The sequence below is a fragment of the Odocoileus virginianus genome, chromosome 12 (assembly GCF_023699985.2).
Source record: "Odocoileus virginianus isolate 20LAN1187 ecotype Illinois chromosome 12, Ovbor_1.2, whole genome shotgun sequence".
NCBI lineage: Eukaryota > Metazoa > Chordata > Mammalia > Artiodactyla > Cervidae > Odocoileus > Odocoileus virginianus.
This window is the reverse complement of record NC_069685.1, coordinates 59,894,918-59,912,232: the sequence shown is the minus strand read 5'-3', so window position 1 is coordinate 59,912,232 and position 17,315 is coordinate 59,894,918. Positions and strand designations below refer to the sequence as shown.

Sequence of the window (17,315 nt, the reverse complement as noted above, 5' to 3'; positions counted from 1 at the left end):
AATCCCCTCAGGGTGCACAGTTGGGGGTGACTGCAGGGCTGGTGGTTTGGTGGCCACACCGTCCTTTGTTTACTGATGTGACAGGTGACATTCTTTGTCCACATTCCCTACTCTTCTGTCATGGACCCACTTGGGTCCCAGTTGCTCCTGGGGAGTGTTTCCAGGGTCTGACGCTTAGCCGCGTGGCACTGTGGTGTGCGTGGGGAGAGAAGGTGCACCTGTCTGTGGTTCCCTTCCTCTCTGAGCACATCAGAGCATCTGGCATGGGACCTGGTCCATACCTTCACTGTTGGTGATCAGGTCAGCCAGCCACTTTAATAACTGTTTCCGTTGAACGCACTGGGCCTTGAGAAGCTGGAAAGCAAACTCCACCCAGCTTAGCCATAGAGGGTCTGCCTGGCAGTGCCCACAGCAGGTGGTTCTGACATGGCCCGGCCTCTCCAGCCGTTCTGAAGAACGCTCTGCCCTCTTGACAGGACGCCCACGAGTTATTCCACGTGATCACCTCGTCACTGGAGGATGAGCGGGACCGCCAGCCCCGGGTCACACATCTGTTTGATGTGCATTCCCTGGAGGTAAACCGTTAAAACGCTCTTAGTACACCCGATGTGGTCTGTGCACATCGAACAGGTGCAGGGGACACAAGCGTGATTTTCTTACAACTTTAAACTCAAAAGTAAGATTGGATCAAAAGCCAGTAGTGGGAGTGAGGCCGGGGGAGGGTCTGAAGTGTCACAGTTGGCAGTCAGTGACTGTGGTTAGCAATGTTGAGGTTCTTGAAAGCAATCCTTTGCTGCGATTTGCATTGGCCTTGAGAGGATAGAGTGTATTCCACCCTCCCACCCCTCACCCCACCATTTAATACAGGAGAGCAAGGAGCCACAAGAATGCTCAATGAATCTCATTTCCCTGGCACATTGTAAATGTGAGGGAGTTGATAAAAGTTAACTAGTCAAAGAAGTGGGGTGCAGATATTCCAGACAGAAAAGGTGTTCAATTGCATTTGGTGAAGGAATAGGTACAGAAATCAGTCAGAGAGCATAGTTAAGGCTGCTTTTAGGAAGCTTAGTTTGAAGTTGATTTTTGAACAGGGCACTCAGCACAGAAACGAGAGATTTAAGAGGGGATTGAGGGTGGGTGGCCAGAAGGAGAGCAGTAGGGTTCTCAGCCTCTTTCTCTTTCTTCCCCTGCAGCAGACAGAAGTAACTCCCAGACAGATCACCTGCCGCACCAGAGGTAGTTGTTTTCCCTTGAACTGTAATGTGTGAGATGTGTGCCTTTTCGATAGGGCAGTAATTTGCTTTATGTTTGCTAAAAATGTTTTTTTCTGGTGACATCCATCCCAACTTGGAGTGTGCGCATTTGAGAGGAACTTGTGTTTCGGAAACTGCTCTAAACTGTCCCCCCAGTGAGCATCTCTAGTGTTCCATCACAGCTGAGTTCTGCTCAGTTTCTGCTTAATGGACCTGTTTCTACCTCAAATGATGGTCTCTCTCTACCCTCTTGAATTGGCCCTGTAACTTAATAAGCTGAAGATGCCATGTCCTCAGCGTTTCCATTGTGGCCAGCTGTTCCTGCAAATGCTCGCAGGCCTCCCTAGAAGGAAATCATTGTTTTCTTAAGAAAAGGACACATCAGTTCCTTTGCACACTGGTAGCAATGAGAACAGTTATCTCTTGGGTCCCTGCTGTGTGTCAGGCACCATAATACCTCACACAAGCCTGCCAGCGGCTCTGGGAAGGTGGTGGTGTGGGGCATGCGCCTAGTTGCTCAGTCACAAGGTTGCTCCATCCACGGGATTTTTCAGGCAAGACTCCTGGAGTGGTTGCCAATTCCTTCTCCCGGAAATCTTGCCAATCCAGGGATTGAACCCATGCCTCCTGTGTTGCAGACGGATCCTTTACCGGCTGAGCCGTCAGGGAAGCCCCAGGTGTGGGGCATAGTAGTATCATAATCATCCCCATTTCCAGAAAACTGAGGCTGATAAACATGAAGTCTGGCTCTGAGCCCCATGACTAAAGAAGCAAAGCCAGGACCCAGCCCAGGCTGGCCTGTCTTCCAGCCCATGGTCCTAACTGGCACACCATACCGCTATGTTTATTCCACTAACCCCCATCCTATCCCCCTAAACCCCAGGTCTTTAGAATCTGCTTATTCTGATGTTTTCAGAAGTCTTTTTTTTTTTTTTTCTGCCTTTGTTTTCTTTTGGCCTTTCCTCATGGCATGCAGGATCTTAGTTCCCTGACCAGGGATCAAGTCCAATCTCCATGCAGTGAAAGCTTGGAGTCTTAACCAATAGACTGCCTGGGAAGTCCAGAAACTTTTTTTTCTAAAGAGGGTGTTTGTACCACGTACTAAGAAGGAGAGTGAATTTTGAGGTTGGTGCCGAAGGGCTAGAGGTGGCCTATCCAAAGGTGTTCTGTGTTTCAGGGTCACCGCATCCCACATCCAACCACTGGAAGTCTCAGCATCCTTTTCACGGAAGACTCACGAGTAACATGGTCTGCAAACACTGTGAGCATCAGGTAAATACACTACCAGTGCCTGATATTTTCTGGCAAGGTTTTATTTAAGATTCATGAAGGAACCAGAGTGTGCGGACTGACACTGGTGTTTGGCTTTTGTGATTTTCTGGGGTCTCTGTGCTTAGTCAACTGACTGCCCACATTTGGTGAGTGCCGACATGCCAGTTGACTCTCAGATGGCATCTTCTGTACCAAGAGCAGCAGACCCATTGTGGACTGGCAGGGTTTTGAGTCCTAAGGTTGGATCTATACTCGTGGTGAACACAACAGGTTCTTGGGCTGGTTTTTTTCGTTTAGTTTTGGTGTGTGTATGTGTGTGTGTTTTGTTTCTGAGATTTAAAAATGTTATTGTGCAAAATTTTGAACATGATGCAAAAACAGAATTGTACAGCTGTCACCTCAGTCAATTTTAGAATATTTTTATCATCTCCCCCACCACACACACGAAGAAACCAACCCTGTATCCATTAGCTTCCTTTCTTATTTCTCCTCACACTGTCAGTCCTAGGAAACCACTAATCTACTTTCTGTCTTTATAGATTTGTCTGTTTGGGACATTTCATACAAATGGAATCATACAATGTATGGTGCCCTGAGACTCGCTTCTTTTACTCAGCATAATGTTTTCAGGGTTCTTCTATGTTGTAGCCTATACCAGTGCTTTATTCCTGTTTATTACCAAGTAATATTCTACTGTATGACTGGACCACATTTTGTTTATCCAGCCATCAGTTGTTGGACATTTGAGTCGTTTCTGCTTTTCAGCTCTTATGTATAATGCTGCTGTGAATAGTTATGTGCACATTTTTGTGGGAACATGTTTTTATCTCTTGTTTAGTATTTCCCTAGGAGTAGAGTTGCTCGCTCATATGGTAACTCTAAGTTTAACCTCTTGAGAGACTGCCAGACTATTTTTCCACTTCCACCAGCAGTGAATGAAGTTTCAAATTTTTCTACTTCCTCACCAACACTTATTATCTAAGTTTTTATTTATAGCTATTCTCTAGTGTGCAACATGGTGTCTCTTTTTTTTTTCTCTCTCATTGTGGTTTTAATTGGCCTTACCATGAGAACTGGGGCTTCCCATGTCTCCTGCCAGTGTGGGAGACGTAAGAGACACTGGTTTGATCCCTGGGTCAAGAAGATCCCCTGGAGGAAGGCATGGCAACCCACTCCAGTGTTCTTGCCTAGAGAATCCCATGGATAGAGGAGCCTGGCAGGCTCCAGTCCATGGGGTCACAAAGAGTTGGACATGACTGAGTGACTAATGATGTTGAATCTTTTTTTTAATAAGTTCTCTATTGATTTTATTATTTATTATTTTATTTATAAATAAATAAAATTAGGTTTCTTTTGGCTGTGCTGGGTCTTCAGCCAGCAAGGACTGTTCTTTGTTGCGTATGCAGGCTTCTCATTGCGGTGGCCTTTCTTGGTGCAGAGCATGGGCTCTGGAGCATTGACTGTGTGGTTGCGGTGCTCGGGATTAGTTGCTCTATGGCATATGGGTTCTTCCTGGACCACGGATTGAACTCCTGTGTCCTGCATTGGCAGGCGAATTCTTAACCACCGGGCTGCCAGGGAAGTCCCAAAAGCAGGATCTCTTATTCAATGTATTTTGTCATCTGTTTTTTTCTGGGGGGGGGGGGGCTGCCAATTAATCATAAAACATGCACATCTTTCTGTGTAGTCATGTATACTTCTACTGCAGTATTTTAAATATAGTATTCCATTCTATGTGGACCTGATATAATTTACTTTATTATTCCCTAGAAGTTTCACCCATTCACGTTTTGCTGTTTTAAGTGGTGCTGTGATAACTACATCCTTGTAGTTACGTTGTCCATGGTTATTTCCTTAGGATAATATCCCCATTTTGCTGAGTTAGGTATGTTATTGTACAGTTTTACAAGCTGTCCTTTAGTATTATTGTAGTTCTTATGTTTACAAAGTTGTTCTTAATAGACTTTGCTCCTTGGTAAGTACATTATGTTTGACTATGTTACTGTTGGGCTTGTAAATATGAAACTGTTTTATAGGCATATATCTTCCCACTTACAAAACTTTGATTTGAATCTAAGTCCTTTCTGTATTTCCTGAAATTTATGTTTCAGAGTCCCGTTCGATTTGATACCTTCGACAGTCTTTCACTCAGTATTCCAGCCGCCACTTGGGTATGTACCGATCTCTGGTTTATTTCGAGTCTGTTTCAGAGACATCTGAATCTGAAAGGGCTTTGAGGCATCTTGTGTAACTCAGGTACTACACATGACTCAGACACATAATTGGTTGAACCTGTGTTAGTTTTAATCTGTGGTTACCATGACCTGTCTGGGGAAGAAGAAGGTGTTTTCTCTTTTGTGCAGAACTTTTGGCTTTTTTGAATACATATACGCATACCTCTCAAGTTCAAAGATGCATAAAACAGCATGGAAGCACATACTTTTATGCAGTTTTGGGTCCTCATACCCTTGAATCCGTCCAGAATAACAAATCTAGGATGCTCTGAGCTCCCCATTTTGTTCGGGAAACACCCAGTTGTGTCTATGAAGCCTTGCTGCCTACCTAAGTAGAATAAAGCTCTGGGCTTCGCCCTGCTAAGAGTGTCAGCCCAGCTCTCCTTGAATTGTAATCATGAATGTGATTCTTGTGCCATAGGGTCATCCACTGACCCTGGACCACTGCCTTCACCACTTCATCTCGTCGGAATCTGTGCGGGATGTCGTCTGTGACAACTGTACGAAGGTATGCCTTTAGCTCCGGCCACCATCTCCCGAGCTGGCCCCCGTGTCCAGATACAGGGCCTCGCATACCCTCAGCCCTGAGCCCTGTTGACTGGCCCAGAGGCTCCCTGCAGGCACAGCCACCTCCACCTCACTAGCTTAGAAAATTGGCAGCCCATGAAACTATATCTTTTCCCCAGATGAGTTGTTTCATTCACAGAATGCTTAAAGGAAAAAAATTGAATCATATGCTTTGAGGTGAGACATGCCCGCTCCAATTTGCTCCAGTCCCCTCCATGACCACCTGTCTCACTCCTGCCCACCTGCCCCAGGAATCTCATCCTCTGAATTAAGAGGAAGTGTATGGGAAAGAATTTTTTCCCATACAGATGACAGGCAGCCAGTGCCAGAGTTTCACTGCAGCCTCTTTGTTTCTCTTGCTGCCACGGTCACAGTTATTTAATGACTGTTGTATTTGTTCAGTCGCTAAGTTATGTCCGACTCTGGGCGACCCCTTGGACTACAGTATGCCAAGCTTCCCTGTCCTTCACTATCTCCCGGAGTTTGCTCAAACTCACGTCCATTGAGTTGGTGATGCCATCCAACCATGTCATCCTCTTTAAAACAATGAAAGCAAAAGTCGCTCAGTCGTGTCCTACTCTTTGCAACCCTACGGACTGTACAGTCCATGGAATTCTCCAGGCCAGAATACTGGAGTGGGTAGCCGTTCCCTTTTCCAGGGGATCTTCCCAACCCAGGGATCAAACCCAGGTCTCCCGCATCGCAGGTGGATTCTCTACCAGCTGAGCCACCAGGGAAGCCCAAGAATACTGGAGTGGGGAGCCCATCCCTTCTCCAGGGGATCTTCCCGACCTTGGAATCCAACTGGGATCACCTGCATTGCAGGTGGATTCTTTACCAGCTGAGCTACCAGGGAAGTCCACTTAAAACAGTGAAACCAACTTGCAAATGTCTGGGCAGCTGAGTTTCTTCAGCAGGTGGATGCCAAGTGCCCAGTGAATGCTGGGATAACTCCAGCCTGCCCCTCTGCTCTTCCTGAGGGTCCTGTTTCAGGAATTTCTTCAGAGAGATGTTTCCTTTATTTCAGATTGAGGCAAAAGGGACGCTGAATGGGGAGAAGGTGGAACACCAGAGGACCACATTTGTCAAACAATTAAAACTGGGGAAGGTGAGCCTACACTGCACACCTGGCCAGCTCTACCTCCGGAGCACCCCAGATCCTCTGCTCCCAGGACCCCCGGGTCCAGCTCTGCTCTGGGGGCCCCCTGGGTCCCGCTCCGACCCTCTGCTCTTTCCATCTCTCCTGCCGCAGCTACCGCAGTGCCTGTGCATCCACCTCCAGCGGCTGAGCTGGTCCAGCCACGGCACGCCCCTGAAGCGGCATGAGCACGTGCAGTTCGGCGAGTTCCTGATGATGGACATCTACAAGTACCACCTCCTGGGGCACAAGCCCAGCCACCACAGCCCTGAGCGGTGTGAGAAGGCAGGGCCCGCGCCGGAGCTGCAGGACGGGCCGGCAGCCCCCAAGTCAGGTGGGTGTCCCAGGGGCAGAGGGACGGACCCTCTGGGCCCTGGCGACACTTAAATTCTTGAGAAGAGCAGGATCGGGGGTGAGAGGAGGAGGGCTTCATAAAGGAGGTTACAATGACACAGTGATGTCTAGTTTTTAAAAGCTCTATGATGGATGGAAACATAACAGGCAGGAGAGTGGAAGGTTGCTTTCTGATCTGACTAAATAATTGACTCACTTCATTCCACTGAGTTTCTTCTCTTTTCTGCCACTGTACAGTCACCTAGTTTATATATGTATATATTCAGCTTTTAATGGAGGGTGATCGCTTTACAGTATGTTGGTCTCTGCTGTCCAGCAGTGTGAGTCAGCTCTGTGTCCAAGTCACTCAGTCGTGTCTGACTCTTTGTGACCCATGGACTGCAGCCCGCCAGGCGCCTCTGTTCATGCGCTTCTCCAGGCAATACTGGAGTGGGTTGCCATTTCCTTTTCCAGGGGATCATCCCAACCCAGGGATCGAACCCAGGTCGCTCACATTGCAGGTGGATTCTTTACCATCTGAGCCACCGGGGGATCAGCTGCAGTGTAGGTATACATATACCTCCTCCCTCTTGAGCCGCCCTCCCACCACCTCCTTTAGACAGGGAATGTGGGGAGGCAGTGTCCTGGCTGAAGATCCCTAAACATCTTACTTGGGTTGCTGCTGCTTTACTAAATTGCTGATTTATCTGATCCCATTACAATCCTCCCTTGAGGTTAATCCTTGACTCAGGAACCAGTGAAGCCAGGTAGCTGTTATCACCTTCAGTCTTGCTGAAGAGAGAGCCAAGGCTCCCAGAGGCTGAGTGATGGGTCTAGATGGGACATCTGGCACTGGAATAGAGCATGGGGCAGTTCTGTAAAGGTCTTGTATATAATGTGTTTAGTTCTTTATTAGTGAGGGAAAACCCAGTGATTTTAATGGCTCAAAGCCTGAACATCCCGTCCCATTCCACCTTCCCCCCTGCCCAGTTTGCTGCTCCTAGTCAAGCCAGGACTGTCTTCCCTGCACCCTGGCCTTTCCCCACCTAGCACCCCTCACTTTTAGTCTTTCTTAATATTTATATTTATTTATTTATTTGGCCCACCAGGTCTTAGTTGTGGCATGTGGGATCTAGTTCCCTGACCAGGGATCGAACCTGAGCCCCCTGCACTGGGAGCATAGTCTCAGCCACTGGACCACCAGGGAAGTCTCTGCACCCTCACTACTGTTATTCCTTTTTACATCCAGCTGCATGGCCTGGCAGGACATCATTCACAGGGAGATGGAGATTTGTTCTTTCTCAGCAGATCCGTAGATTAATATAGAGTAGAGCAGCAAGGGTGGGAAGAGGGCCCAGTTTTAAATCAAGGGCTTCTTGGCCTCACTTTCTCCTCTCCCAGGCAGGGGCACAGGTCTGCCAATGTTCAGAGCATGGTGGTTAAAGAAGCCAACAGTGAGCTAGTAGGTATTAAAGGCCCCCAGATATGACACTTGAAAGGAGAAGAGATGTAAACATCTCCTTAATTATCTCATCTGCACCCGTGAACACATCCCTGCAGTCTCCGACTGCCGCTCCTCAGAAGCTGACGGTGGAGAAAAGAGAATGTTTGGATCAGTGCTTTTCAGCAGGGAGTCTGGCCCCCAGGGGACACTGGGCTGAGGCTGGTGGCGTGTTTGGTTGTCACGGCCGGGAGAGGAGGGGCTGTTGTGAGTGGAGGCCAGACATGCTGCTCAGCATCCTGCAAGTGCCCGGGACAGTCCCCCACAAAGGGCGACCAGAGCTTCAAGGAGAAGACTCGGTTTAGATCAGTTCAGTTCAGTCGCTCAGTCGTGTCTGACTCTTTGCGACCCCATGAACCGCAGCACGCCAGGCCTCCCTATCCATCACCAGCTCTGAGTTCACCCAAACCCATGTCCATTGAGTTGGTGATGCCATCCAACTATCTCATCCTGTTGTCCCCTTCTCCTGCCCTCAATCAGGTTTCGGTCAGAAGGCCAGTAAGCAGGCCACTGCTTGGCTCTGACACATGTCTTCAGCAGCCAGGCCTGGAAATCTCAAAGATCCACAAAGCTGTCACAGGGAGCAGGAGGCTGGGAGGAGGATACAGTTTTTCTATTTGGGAATAAAGCAGGCGGAGACAAAAAAGTAGGAACTTTTATCAATCAACATAGTACAAAGTTAAATTATCTGTTTTTCCTTTGTAACCTTATCAGGGAGTTAAATCTCAAGCTAAGCGAACACCACGTTTTGTTTACCCAGAGCTGCTACTCATCTTAATCGCCTCTGACCTTTTTCTCTTACAGTTCGCAATCACCCGGGGGGCCCTAAAACACAGATTTTCGTGAATGGCGCCTGCTCCCCGTCCTTGTTGCCTGCCCTGCCCACCCCCATGCCTTTCCCCCTCCCGGCTGTTCCTGACTACAGGTGAGCCGCTCCGTAGACTCCCAAGCCTCATTCACTGATCGCTTTAAAAATAATAATTATGAAGTCCATAAATCGTAAATATCATGGGTATGTGTGTATACATATACATATGTAAGAAAGTATGTACAGAGTATAAAGAAAGAAATTCTATCTCTGGGACACCACCCAGAGATCACCAGTTAAATCTTCGTTTTCCTCTCTGTAGAGGTGTGTGTTTGTGTGCATATACCACACAATGTAGGTACACTGACCGAACTGGACCGCTTACCAGGCCAGTCAATAGAGGTCTGCATTTTAATGATTGTATAGCGTCCAGCTGTATGGCTGTGCCATTATCAGTCCCGTCATTGAACCCAGCTAGGGTCCTCCTACTCTTTGCTTTTGCCTCTAAACCTTCCTTGTTGTATTTGTAAACCACTGGCGTTTGTTCCTACCGTTCAGCTCCTCCACATACCTCTTCCAGCTGATGGCCGTGGTCGTCCACCACGGGGACATGCACTCTGGACACTTCGTGACCTACCGGCGCTCCCCGCCCTCGGCCAAGAACCCCGTCTCCGCCAGCAGCCAGTGGCTGTGGGTCTCCGACGACACCGTCCGCAAGGCCAGCCTGCAGGAGGTGCTGTCCTCCAGCGCCTACCTCCTGTTCTACGAGCGCGTCCTCTCCAAGATGCAGCCGCAGGGTCGGGAGTACAAGTCTGAGGAGTGACCCGCCCCGCGCCAGGGCTGCAGACCCAGCACTGCCCCAGCCCCGCGTGTCTGTCCCTGTGCGTGGCGTGTGCGCGCCGGCAGCCCCGCTAGTCCTGCGGCCTCCTGCTGTGGCGAGAGAACAGGCTCCACAGAGGAGCTGGCGGCCCCGGCTCACACCAGAGGAGGCCCCCACTCCCTCCCCGCACAGCTCGCCCGTGGGCACCAGGGTGGCAGCACTGGGCGCCGTGTGTGTCTAGACCATGTCTTGTCACTCACCCGATACAGGTAATTAAAGGAAACCAGACTCCAGAAGCCACCTTTTTAAAATATATTCTGATGCTTCAGGTGTTCTCAAAGGGGAGTTAACTCTGTCTGACCCTCCAGGGCTTCAGCATAGATCTTTTATTTTTAATAAGCAAGTAAGGCCCACGAAAATGGATGAATTAGTGAAATCATTAAAGGCAACAATTTCAAAGAAAAAAAAAGTGCCTTTCACTCTCAACTGCTTTTGTAGCACATCCCTTCTAGAAAACAGACCTCATCTGGGAGTCACATGAACAATTTTTGCAAAGCTCTGATCCTTCCAGAGTGACCGAATGGAGAGCAAAGGGACAATTCAGAAGACACGTGGCGCACACCCGCCTTCCCCTTTTGTATGTCTTTTCTGACCTCTCAGAGTCTTTGTATGTAGTGGAAGCTCACCTGCCAAACCTGCCTCTCAGGGGCATTCTTCCTCTACTTCATCAGTGACAAGTGACCAGCTTCCTCACTGCTGTCGTCCTGCGCGCCCTGGACTCTGAGGGGCGTGGCCACCGCTTGTCATGTAACCGCCGGACAGCCAGGACCTGGCAGCCTCTGCGCTGCACCCACGACCACCCTGCTCCGTAGAAAGCCCTTTCTCATGCCAGGACCCACCGTGGACCACTGCTCGCACCTATTTATTTATTGCCCACGTGGAGCTCCTGAGGTTTACAGGTGGAGCTGGGGGCCATGACAGACAGACAGACAGACAATCCCAGCCTCTGCGCGAGAGCTGGATTCAGAAGGAAGGGCATGGACCTCACTCAGGGCCGCCACCTCTCCACGCCTCGGTTTCCTCATCTGTAAAGTGCAGAGTTTGATTCCACGGCATTCAAAGTCCAGCCTGTCCCACAGAAAAGGAAGAAAGAAGTTTAAGAAAACTTTTGAAACATACAACGGCAGCTGACACCTGGTCCCATTATCCTGTCTTAGATCCATATTCTACACGTGTTGGTTTCCAGTACTTCATACAGAAGGCCCCATCTGATCATCCTCCCCCATCCTCAGGTAAGTCTCATGAAGGCAGCCCAGGGCCAAAGGAATTTCGAGGACACAGAGGTATCTATGTTTTCGCTAGATTTTTTTATTTAAAAAAGAAAGGATACCAAATCCAGACTGACTCCTCAGAGGTAAGATTTGGAATCAGGTGCATCCAGGTCACCTGAGGTTAGGCTGAGGACCGTGTTTCCCCAGGTGGGCGGGCTGGCGACACCCCCAGACAAGACCTTGGTGTCAAGTGAACCTATCGGAGGCCCGGGCGGTCCCCAGGCCAGGTGTGTGTGCGTCCTGAGGACTGGGAAGTCTTGCTATGGACAGAAACAGACTGTGAAGTTTCTCCAGACCGTGAGCATCAGGAAGAAAGGAACAGCGTGAAGCTTCTGCTCTGCTCTTGGCAGATGTCCCTTCCCAACTTCGTCGCAGACCTGGCTCTGATGGTGAAAGGGGTATCCCCATGGTACCCGAGTCTGGGGCAACATGTGCCCAGGTCGCGTGGCCTTCACCTGCCTGCCCAAGCTGTAGCTTTGTGCACCTGCCCTTCTGCCGCCGCATACTCTGAAATCTGCCATCAAAGAGAGGTGCCAGGTGTGAACAGTGCCTCCTTAAACGTTTGGTTGTAAGTAGACCTTTGGTCAGAGGCCAGGGACTGAGCCATGGCTACGGCTATAAATGTGAATGATCTCCAGGCACATTCTCTATCCCTGACTTAAGGGCAGCTTCCTCACATTGTAAATTATTAGGCATTAGTTAGTGGCCAAATAATCTTATTTCTAGCATTCAGTTATTTACAGTCACTTCTTTTTTTGCAGAGACCCGAGTCAAACTCATAGTTTATGCCATAAAAACTGCTGATTTATGTACTTGCTAAAGGTACCTTTTGTATCTGCTGTATTATAGCAATAAAGGAATCATTTTGTTAGGAAAAAAACATCAGCTGGTATTCTTTCACAATTCACCAGTCTGATACAAATGTCCTCTTTCTCTTGAGTTCTGCGTTGTACCCGTAAGAAGCTCTGCGCTTGGGTGAAACCTGTTCTCTGTTCCCTGTCGGTAAAAGAAAAAGCTCCCTCTAGGGGTGGAGAGCGAAGGAGCCGACAGAAGCACTCACCATTAACAATGTTCTTCACTTTGTAGTAGGCAGGATTTTCCGAAATGTCAGATTGACCCGGGGAGCCAGAACCTTCTTTCGGACTGGGAGACTGTGGTACCAGTGAGTGTTGGTTGGGTGGTTCATCATGAGTAGGCTGCCGTGGGCCAGCTGGAGCCTGACCACTGCCAGCCTCCGGGACGGGTGCTTCCCCCGGGAATCCTTATGCCGGAAGAAGAAATCTCTGCAGGCCCCAAAGGAGACAGAGGCGATGGGGCTCCCGGGAGCCAGTTCTCTCTCGTCATCCCTGTGCTCACCAATGTGGTCCTGGCCGTCTTTGTACCTGCAGTGAGAAAACGAGCAGAGTTCATGGAACAGTCCTCTCTGGAAACACGCCACCCACACCCAGAGTCCCCGTGCGCCAGCCAGGAAATGGTGCCGCAGACCCAGGCTCTTACAGGGGCTGAAGGGCTGAAGCAAGCCTTTCACCTTGTTCTCAGCCCTCTTTGAACAGCCCACCGATAGGGCATTCCCTGGTGGTCCAGTGGTTAGGATTCCACACTTGCACTGCACGGCCCAGGTTTGGTCCCTGGTTGGGGAACTAAGATCCCATAAGTCACATGGCCAAAAACAAACAAAAACCACACACACATGGATAGAGGCCAAACACGCGTCTTACAGTCCCCCTGATTCATATTTGTAAATCTTCATCATGTAAGATGCCTTCTCTCTATAACTTAGAATAAAATCTGCATTCCTCGCCTGGCCCCTGCCCACCTCTGAGTTGAGCTCACCCCACACCCCTCTTTCCCTCATACACTGTTTTCGGGCACCACCAGTGGGATTTCCACTCCACAGACACTCCAAACTCCCTCTGCTCTCCCTGCAGAGGCCTGTGGGGCTCATGTTCCCTTGATTCAGTTATCAGCTCAAAGGTCACCCCTCCATGACCCCTCCTCTAACCATCTTCCCCTAAACCCCAAGTTCTCAACCAGGGCAATTCTGCCCACCCCAGGGGCACTCAAGTGATGTCTGGAGACATTCCTTTGCTCCAAAGGGACCCTTGAAAAAAATGTACAACCTAAAAGTTGAAAACTGTGTTTCATTCTGCAGACAGAACTGAAGACTTAAGTCCTGGAGGCGGTCTCTCAGCTCTGAGGGACTGCCCCAAAGAGATAAGGCAGGAGCCAGGATACAGAGGGGTTTTGCAACAAAAACCGGGTAGTCGGAACATCAAAAAATTATTGTTAATTAAAGAAAACCAGTTCAGTATTTTCTATGTATGGGAAGATGCAAGAATCTGGGCTCATTGAAATCATCCCTTTGACATGCACCTCAGCAATCTGGGGCCAGTATCCTGTTCTTTCCCAGCCCGAATGGTGCACCGTCGGAGGCAGCTGCAGTGGCCGCGGGCCTGCCAACAGGTGTGTCTCCATCCCATGTTCCCTCAGGGCTCACTGCTGGGGGCGGCTGCAGCGGCCCTGCATCCTCTGTGTGCTGATACGGCCGGCAACCATTTCTCATCCACAGGGAGCTCCCGGCATCCGGTTGGTGGAGGTCAGGGATGCTGCCCAACATCTAACACCGCAGAGGTCAGCCCCAGGAAGAGGATTATCTGACTCAAAGCATCGAGTGCTGTTGAGAAACCCAGACTCCTTCCTCCCAGATGTTCTTAGATCAGCCTGTTTAATTTTCTACAAGACATTTATCAACGACTGAAGGTATCCTGTTCACCTGTTCATCAGTTCTCAGCCTCTCCCTCCCCCGCAAGGTGCACGCATGTGTGCTCAGTCACATCTGACTCTGTAATCCCACAGTCCATGATGTCATGGACCCCATGACCTCCTCAGTCCACGGGATTCTCCAGGTAAGAATACTGGAGTGGGTTGCTATGCTCTCCTGCAGGGGATCGTCCCAGCCCAGGGATCGAACCCACATCTCCTGCATTGGCAGGTGGCTTCTTTACCACCGAGCCACCCGGAAGCTCCCCCCGCCCCTGAGGTTGAGCGCACCATGAAGATGAAATGCTTGTGCTGTTCACTACTAGGTCCCCCACCTAGTATAAATGAGTAAAATACAGTGGAATCCTAAATTCTTCCTTTTGGAAGAGACAGAAAATTTATAAAATCCAGTCCATGCTCCTGGGGGGAGGGGGTGGGTAGGTAAAGACAGAGTGTCACCTGTTGATGAGCACAAAGTTGAAGGTCTGTCCAGTCACCAGAGAAACGCGATCCCGGACACGCTCCAGAACGGGGATCCAGGGCTTCGGAGACAGAGTGAGGCCTGAAAAGGTGTAGGTCAGCCCGGTGTCGCCGTACGTTGCCTGCTTCCTTGGGACACTGTGCCACTTCCCAAACACCTGGACCCTGGCCAGCGCACCTGTGCAGGGGGAACAGGGCAGGGCCTGAGAAGTCTACACTGGCTCCCCGAGCATTCAGGAACGAAAGTACAACAGGAATAACATCTACCACTCTGGCCGAGGACCTCCTCAAAAATGACTGTGGCTCACCCAAAGCCTTCCCATGAGGGCAGTGATTCTTGTCCAACACAGAGAGACAGCCCTAGTCCAATTTAAAAACAAAAACAAAACACTGGAACTTCATTGCTCAGCAGAACCAGAAAAACGAGACTGCAATTGGAGCAATATGAAGTTTGTTTACATGCTAGCACAGTGATGTTACCAACTGTGGGGATGAAAGGGTGTGTGCATCCAGGGAAGATGGCAGTAACGCAGCTCTCGAAGGAGGCTGGGTCTCCCACGGGCGTTTCTACACTGCCCCGTGCTCTTCCGCCCTGCAGTGGTTCTCACTGTGGGTTCTGGCATCAGCAGCACTGGAAACTCTGGACAGGAGACTGCAGGGGGCAGGGCCAGCAATGGAGTGCTCACAAGCAACAGAGTCCTCCAGGTGACGCTGAGAACTGGTGGACAGGAACTACCTGGTAATTTCCTAGCTCTCAGCAGACAAGCGATTCCTGTTATTAAGTTGGTATCTCAAGAGCCCAGTAAGGTGCTTGGCCCAGAGGTGCCAGGAGTATGTATTAATTAACAAACTCACCCATTATTCAGTTCAGTTCAATCGCTCAGTTGTGTCCAACTCTTTGTGACCCCATGGACTGCAGCATGCCAGGCTTCCCTGTCTATCACCAACTACTGGAATTTACTCAAACTCATGTCCATCGCGTCGGTGATGCCATTCAACCATCTCATCCTCTGTCATCACCTTCTCCTCCTGCCTTCAATCTTTTACAGCATCAGGGTCTTTTCAAATGAGTCAGTTCTTTGCATCAGAGGCCAAAGTACTGGAGTATCACCTTCAGCATCAGTCATTCCTATGAATATTCAGAACTGATTTCCTTGAGGATGGATTGGTTGAATCTCCCTGCAGTCCAAGGGACTCTCAAGAGTCTTCTCCAACACCACAGTTCAAAAGCACCAATTCTTCGGTGCTCAGCTTTCTTTATAGTTCAACTCTCACATCCATACATGACTACTGGAAGAACCATAGCTTTGACTAGACAGATCTTTGTTGGCAAAGTAATGTCTGTGCTTTTTAACATGCTGTCTAGGTTGGTCATAACTTTTTTCCAAGGAGCAAGCGTCTTTTATTTCATGGCTGCCGTCACCATCTGCAGTGATTTTGGAGCCCCCAAAATTAAAGTTTCTCACTGTTTCTATTGTTTCCCCATCTATTTGCTATGAAGTGATGGGACCGGATGCTATGATCTTAGTTTTCTGAATGCTGAGTTTTAAGTCAACTTTTTCATTCTCCTCTTTAACTTTCATCAGGAGGCTCTTTAGTTCTTTGCTTTCTGCCATAAGGCTGGTGTCATCTGCGTATCTGAGGTTATTGATATTTCTCCCAGCAATCTTGATTCCAGCTTGTGCTGGAATCTGTTATTAATGGCTCTTAAGTTCAGATTCCTCTAAACACAGACCAGTAGTGTGTTCAAACCAGCCTTCCACACACAACCCCCCATCCCCTGCTTACCTGTAAAATATTCCACTTCTTTCTCCAACTCCTGGAAAATCTCGTCTGCTTCAGCTTTGCCAAACAGGACTATGTAATCGCAGTCCAGGCCCTCGGCTCGAATGTGCCGCCAGTTGAGGCCTGCCAAGTCAACTCCATTCCCCGGGGCTGCTCTCCTGGGCTTTTTCTTGCTGTTTCCTTCCTCTTCTGCCAACCCTGCTGGACCTCCTCCAATCTGCTCTTGTTCCATCCTTCTCTTAAGGCCCCCGACAGCCCCCTTCACCAGGAATCTGTCCATCTTGTCTCCACAACACGAAGACCTGGGGGCTGGTGGCCAGGCCAAGAGAGATTACCCAGGGTCTGTCCCAAACGCCAAAATCTACTCTGCAAAGTGGTTCCACAAGGGCATTCCTCCTGTTTTTAAGGTTCCATTTTAAAAGTTCAACACCAAGTCCTATAAAGGAAGTAAGAGGAGGTTAAGGCTGGAAGGATCCCTCAGAGGTGATCTGGTCAGGATCTCCCACACCCGGGTTGGTATCACAATCAGCTGCCTAGCTTGCAAAACCCACCTGCCTGCCACCCAGCCCCCCAACATAGGAACTTTTAAGAAACAACTCCCCCCTCCCCGCCCCCGGGGAATTCGAATGCCACTGGCAAACTTGGAAACTACTATCCAAACCCTCACTTTATACCTGGGAAAGTGACACGGTGAGAGGAGGAGGGGTTTGCCCAAATTCACCCATAAGAGTATGTCTGTCTCCCCCTGCCACCCTGCAAAGGACGGGGTGGATAACTGACGGGCCCTCCCACACAAGTATTAACAGATTAAGTATTGCGATCTTTAAATGGACATGATTCAGAATCTAAATGTTTAACAACGGTTAAACGTGGTCATAAGCAAGCACGCCGAATTCTGATAGAAAATAAGAACTGTAATACGTGCGTGGAGTGGTGGTGCCGAGGGTTCTCTTTAAAATCTCAGCACCCGCTAAACTCCAATTCCTGTAGACACGCCACAAAGGGCTGGCGCGGGGAAGAGAAAACATTTACC

The 17,315-nt window shown here is 49.4% G+C and overlaps 2 protein-coding genes across 6 annotated transcripts in view; one reads left to right on the top strand and one right to left on the bottom strand.

Moving 5' to 3' along the window:
- The window catches only part of USP30 (ubiquitin specific peptidase 30), a 23,071-nt gene extending 10,934 nt beyond the window's left edge, over positions 1-12,137 (top strand). For 2 of the 3 annotated variants that reach the window (XM_070475446.1, XM_070475447.1), the window contains 9 exons: positions 477-575; positions 1,194-1,236; positions 2,431-2,525; positions 4,637-4,696; positions 5,181-5,267; positions 6,354-6,434; positions 6,579-6,798; positions 9,103-9,223; positions 9,665-12,137. In XM_070475446.1, the coding sequence (XP_070331547.1) occupies positions 477-575; positions 1,194-1,236; positions 2,431-2,525; positions 4,637-4,696; positions 5,181-5,267; positions 6,354-6,434; positions 6,579-6,798; positions 9,103-9,223; positions 9,665-9,929 (1,071 nt within the window). In that variant the 3' untranslated portion in view covers positions 9,930-12,137. The remainder of the gene's footprint in view (positions 1-476; positions 576-1,193; positions 1,237-2,430; positions 2,526-4,636; positions 4,697-5,180; positions 5,268-6,353; positions 6,435-6,578; positions 6,799-9,102; positions 9,224-9,664) is intronic. The other variant, XM_070475448.1, reaches the window with a different exon arrangement.
- On the bottom strand, positions 10,830-17,315 carry ALKBH2 (alkB homolog 2, alpha-ketoglutarate dependent dioxygenase). 3 transcript variants are annotated; one of them, XM_020876029.2, is made up of 5 exons: positions 17,208-17,315; positions 16,286-16,718; positions 14,477-14,675; positions 12,318-12,639; positions 10,830-11,054 (listed from the first exon to the last, which is right to left on the bottom strand). In XM_020876029.2, exons 2-4 carry the CDS (start codon positions 16,560-16,562, stop codon positions 12,333-12,335), a joined length of 783 nt encoding a protein of 260 aa, XP_020731688.2. In that variant the 5' UTR covers positions 16,563-16,718; positions 17,208-17,315; the 3' UTR covers positions 10,830-11,054; positions 12,318-12,332. The 3 variants fall into 3 exon arrangements, with proteins under 3 accessions (XP_020731688.2, XP_020731690.2, XP_020731689.2); XM_020876031.2 differs by having other exon boundaries at positions 17,204-17,310; XM_020876030.2 differs by having other exon boundaries at positions 16,957-17,305.

Bases quoted from the DNA above. Each gene is read 5' to 3' on its own strand.
- ALKBH2 (XM_020876029.2), bottom strand. From the start codon at position 16,562: ATGGACAGATTCCTGGTGAAGGGGGCTGTCGGGGGCCTTAAGAGAAGG. The intron at 14,676-16,285 runs GTAAGCAGGGGA...CCCCCTGCACAG, and splicing joins AGAAGTGGAATATTTTACAG to GTGCGCTGGCCAGGGTCCAG. The intron at 12,640-14,476 runs GTGACACTCTGT...TTCTCACTGCAG, and splicing joins AACTTTGTGCTCATCAACAG to GTACAAAGACGGCCAGGACC.